The 4,825-nt window shown below is 34.8% G+C and overlaps 2 protein-coding genes across 2 annotated transcripts in view; both read left to right on the top strand.

The window, feature by feature from the left end:
- The first annotated feature begins 9 nt into the window (after positions 1-9).
- LOC109580536 (uncharacterized) lies at positions 10-914 on the top strand. Its single transcript, XM_019993810.1, has 4 exons — positions 10-155; positions 209-313; positions 396-462; positions 752-914. Exons 1-4 carry the CDS (start codon positions 24-26, stop codon positions 871-873), a joined length of 426 nt encoding a protein of 141 aa, XP_019849369.1. The 5' UTR covers positions 10-23; the 3' UTR covers positions 874-914.
- Positions 915-1,064: 150 nt separating this feature from the next.
- LOC109580529 (uncharacterized threonine-rich GPI-anchored glycoprotein PJ4664.02-like) overlaps positions 1,065-4,825 on the top strand; it is a 5,615-nt gene continuing 1,854 nt past the window's right edge. The window contains exons 1-8 of the mRNA XM_019993802.1: positions 1,065-1,170; positions 1,226-1,356; positions 1,408-1,564; positions 1,613-1,813; positions 1,861-4,283; positions 4,332-4,417; positions 4,568-4,699; positions 4,759-4,815. Of these exons, the coding sequence (XP_019849361.1) occupies positions 1,097-1,170; positions 1,226-1,356; positions 1,408-1,564; positions 1,613-1,813; positions 1,861-4,283; positions 4,332-4,417; positions 4,568-4,699; positions 4,759-4,815 (3,261 nt within the window). The 5' untranslated portion in view covers positions 1,065-1,096. The remainder of the gene's footprint in view (positions 1,171-1,225; positions 1,357-1,407; positions 1,565-1,612; positions 1,814-1,860; positions 4,284-4,331; positions 4,418-4,567; positions 4,700-4,758; positions 4,816-4,825) is intronic.

Genomic DNA, 4,825 nt, shown 5'->3' with positions numbered 1-4,825 from the left:
CATCATTATTACTAACTGTTGTGATGGGCATAGCATGGGTTGGTAATGTCCTCTTCTTTAGGAAAGAGCTTCTCTTCATTGCATACATCATGACAGTCTTCATTGCTGCTCAAGGAATTATTATATTTATACTTTATGTCCTGTTGTCCAAACAAGTAAAGGAAGGAAATGTTTGTTATTGCAGTTAGAAATGTTAATTCATTTAAAGGTGAGGGCAGTATACTCTAAATGGTGGAAGGACAAAAAAGCTAATTCTCAGTTTTTTAGCATTTTTACATCAAAAGCATTATTTCCTTTTCGCTCAGCAGATCAAGTATGTATGATACAACAAAGGAGTATTTATCATTACCGTACTACCAATATAATGGACTCTTGATGCTACCTATTTCTAATAGGCTAAAGACTTTGGAACTCATTCAAATAGCAATCATAACGAGGCATCTCTTAATGAGAAATGTGATGGTCAGTTACTAGCAAAAAATCAGTGAATACTTTTAAAATTACCATAGGCTACAGCCTTTTTTTTCCAAAAATGGCTTTAAAATCACCCAAAATTTATTATTACAATTAAAAAAATACATATCAAAGTCCTTATGCTATGTACAAAGTTTGAGCTAATTCCGACAAAATATTTTTGGGTTATGAGCATTTTTAATAACTAGCCAGTTTTTTTAAGCAAAGGTTTTTCCAAAAAATGACTCTGAAATCGCCCCCAATTTTTATATTATTATTTGATACTTTTATTATGTAGAAGTCAATAACAAGGAGATGGAGAATCACTGTGAAGATGAATACCCATCTCCCATTGTTATGCAAGATTCCACTCTTGCTAATTTAAATGAGGAAAATGAGGAGACTGACTCTGATGATTAAATATAATTTTTGTCATGTTTAAAGGTTTTTATGTCTATATTTTGCACAATAGTTATAACATTTTCATGTTATTTGAACTACTATGTTTTCTGATTACTCTAATTGAGTCATTTATAACTAGATCATACAAACATGCTGTAGATTCTACCACAAAAATGTACTTTGCTTGTATCATTGTATGCAACAGTGTCACGCCTACCATCAGCACACAGGCTCATCAGTGATGCTGCTCTTGAAGCTGCTCCCTGTGGTTCTGTTTCTCTTCGTTACTTATTCTACTGCCACATATCCTGTCTTGTAAGTAATTGTCTTACACATATCTCCACATAAGTATTTACTTTTCTGACTTCAGTACAGCCTCCTTTGAGGCAATTCTAGCACAATGTGATGGACGTAACAACAAATACAATATATATGTGGGATACAAGACACCACAAGATACTAATCTCACTCAGTGGTACTTAGCCTATAGAAGAGAGTCAAGTCAGTATATATCTGTGATTGTGAATAAATATATTTTAAATGTATGTTTAGATTTTTGTAGCCCGGCAATCATCAGCTTGCAACTTCCAATTAATAGTTCAGTTCAGTACATTATCAGGCTCAATGATACACCAGACCCCAAGGCTGATACATCATGCTCTATTGAGACGAGTAATTGTTTTGAACTCCAATATAAAGGCAAAACTAAGTATGACAATTAGTATAAAATGTAGTTATTGCATATTTTTTAAATTAGAAATGAAAGCATTTGTCCTGACACTGCCAACACTTATGCTACAAGAATTATCAGAGTCAGTTCACTTTCTGATGATGAGACAAACCCAGATTGTACAATGATTGATAATGAACTCTGCTCAAGAATGTATGATATTGAGGGGACCGATGTAAGTGTGTCATTAAATGAGGCACCAACGACTGGGTCAAATAATGATAACAAGTAAAATAATTTCGCTATCTCTACTTACTATTTTATGATTGTCTTAGAGTACAAATTGGTTTTGATATTCAAATGGATAATTGTACTCGACCCCTTCCTATTAATTCTGCTCCTAATCCTGTCCTCCTCTCTATGATTACTGATCAAAATGAAACAATTCATTTAGCTTATTATGCACCAGTTGCTAACAACAATTGGACAAATTTCAACAGTACGAATTCATCACTCAATGGAATACCTGTTTATTCTTCTGATTCTCCCAGAGTGCATGTATTTAATTTTCGTGTTACTAACAGTAATCAAGTTAAAGGAATTTTGTTGATATGGACACAATACAATTACACAACTAATACTGACACTTGGAGCTTTAGACAGACAGTAACCCTGAAGTATAAGAATATTGAAAGGCAAAACAATTCTTACTATAATATTAATGGCAATGGTGATACTAGCAGTGGTAGGACTGTAATAAATGGTGGGGATGGCTCTTCTCCTCGTTGGATCAGTGTATGTTTTACAAGATCCAATGGCATTTGTCCAAGTTTCTCTCTTCCAATTAATCCAGCTTCATCATATCCTCAACCAAGCTCTACTGATGCTCCTGATGATGCTCTAACTAGCAGCTCTATAAGTGAAATGACTACTTTGTTTACTGATGTAACAAGTTCAACGAGTTTGATGAGTTCATTTGGTTCCTCTCCTGTTGGTATTGCTAGCTCTTTTCTTAATGTCAGTTCTTCTTCTGGTATTGTCAGCGATACTTTTAGTTCCTCTCCTGATATTTCCAGTTCTTTTGATATTTTCAGTTCTTCATCATTTAATTTTTTTAGCTCATCTGCCATTTTCAGTTCTTCCCCTGACATTGTCATTACCAGTTCATTTCCTAGTATCACAAGTGATATACCTGATATTATCAGCACTTCTAATATTTTGAGTTCTTCATCATTTGATATTTTTAGCTCTTCTGCTATTTTCAGTTCTTCCCCTGACATTGTCATTACCAGTTCATTTCCTAGTATCACAAGTGATATACCTGATATTATCAGCACTTCTAATATTTTGAGTTCTTCATCATTTGATATTTTTAGCTCTTCTGCTATTTTCAGTTCTTCCCCTGATATTGCAATTACTAGTTCTTTTCCTAGTATCACAAGTGATATACCTGATATTATCAGCACTTCTAATATTTTCAGTTCTTCATCATTTGATATTTTTTATTTTTTTAGCTCTTCTGATATTTTTGATTCTTCGTCAGTTGATATTTTTGATTTTGACTCTTCTTCTCTCGATATTTTTAGCTCTACTCCTGATATTCTCTTACCTTTCACTGGCTCATTCATGGTAACACATCGTTCACCAAAGCGGTCCACAATGTTCCAAACCCATTCACCTGATGAAACAACATCTAACCCTCCTATTCCTGCCGAGACCACTATTCCTGATATAACTAGGTCTTTCATTATTCCTCTCTCTAATACCAACTCTCCTCTCACTACCACTGGATCCCATTTTACCATTACTAGTTCTTCTGTGCCTGCAAGTTCCAGCCTCTCTTCTAGTTCTCCTTTTCCTACCAGATCTCTTCATATTAGTTCTTCTCTACTCACTAGTTCTCCCCTACCTGCAAGTTCCAGTCTTTCTCCTTTTCCTATCAGTTCTTCTCCTTCTATCAGTTCTTCCGCTCTCCCTATCACTTCTTCTCTTCCTATCAGTTCTTCTGTGATCAGTTTCCCTTTCTCTACTATGTTTTCTCTTCCAACTGTTACTCTATTACCTAGCTATGACATTAAAAGGACTTCTCTTAGTGGTTTTAGTTCTTCATCCAGTACCATATCTATTGACAGTCAGCTCAGTCTGTCTTCACTATTACCTTTTAGTACACAAGTCAGCATAAGCTCTCCTGTATCTAGTCCATACATGTCTTCACTCTTGCTTTCATCACTATCTCCTATTTCAACCAGTACTTTTAGTGTGCCTACTCTTAGTACTGGTTCTTCTGATCCTTTAAGCACTTCTATTGTGCATATTTCTACTACTGATGCTTCTGAACTTTTTATTCTAACCAGTACTCCTGTTACTGACCCTCCTGATCCATCTATTCTAACCAGTGCTCCTATTACTTCAACCGGTACTTCTACTTCAATCAGTACTTTCACTTCAACTAGTACTTCTACTTCAACTAGTACTTCGACTCCAATCAGTACTTTTACTTCAACTGCCACTTTTACTTCAATCAGTACTTCTACTTCAACTAGTTATTCCACTTCAACTAGTACTTCCACTTCAGCTAGTACTTCTACTCCAATCAGTACTTTTACTTCAACTGCTACTTTTACTTCAATAGCTACTTCTATTCCAATCAGTAGTTCTACTAGTTCTCCTAAGCCGTCATGTACACCTATTGATGTATGGCCTGAGACACAGGCTGGAGAGATTGCTAGAGGAACATGTAAAAAAGGAATATTTAATGGTATGTCTAATATAGTAACTACATTGAATACATTGCTTGCTTTATTAGCTACAAGACGTTGCAGAGATGATGGTACATGGAGTATGATGATCAATTGTAGTTCTTCTGAATCCTTTGATAGAATATCTAATGAAGTAAGACAATAAATTATGACACATAAAAGTTATGAGCATTTTGATAAAACCTGGCTTCAAAAAATAGTTCTTTACCATTTCAATACTAAGTGTTGAGTATTAGCCCAAAAACTGTGGACATACTGTAATTAAGAGTCAATATTCTCATAGGCTATAAATAATTCTGCACGTGCTCTTAACTCATTAAATGGTACATTGACTAATATTAGTGTTAATGAAGCAGCTGTTCTTCTGAATTTGATATCAACCTTTTTACAAAACTTTACAAAAGCCCAGGCAGGGGTAAGCAATTTAAGATAGCAGCACTGTTTTTGACTTTATATTGTTATGTTATGTTAAAGACAGCTTTAGGTATTGTTGGTGGAATATTTGATGCAATTAGAACTGATGGGCAACAGGTATGTCCTT

This window comes from Amphimedon queenslandica, unplaced genomic scaffold (genome assembly GCF_000090795.2).
Source record: "Amphimedon queenslandica unplaced genomic scaffold, v1.1 AMPQUscaffold_13487, whole genome shotgun sequence".
NCBI classification, from domain to species: domain Eukaryota; kingdom Metazoa; phylum Porifera; class Demospongiae; order Haplosclerida; family Niphatidae; genus Amphimedon; species Amphimedon queenslandica.
The sequence above is the reverse complement of the archived record's forward strand: the minus strand, read 5'-3'. Positions and strand labels throughout refer to the sequence as shown.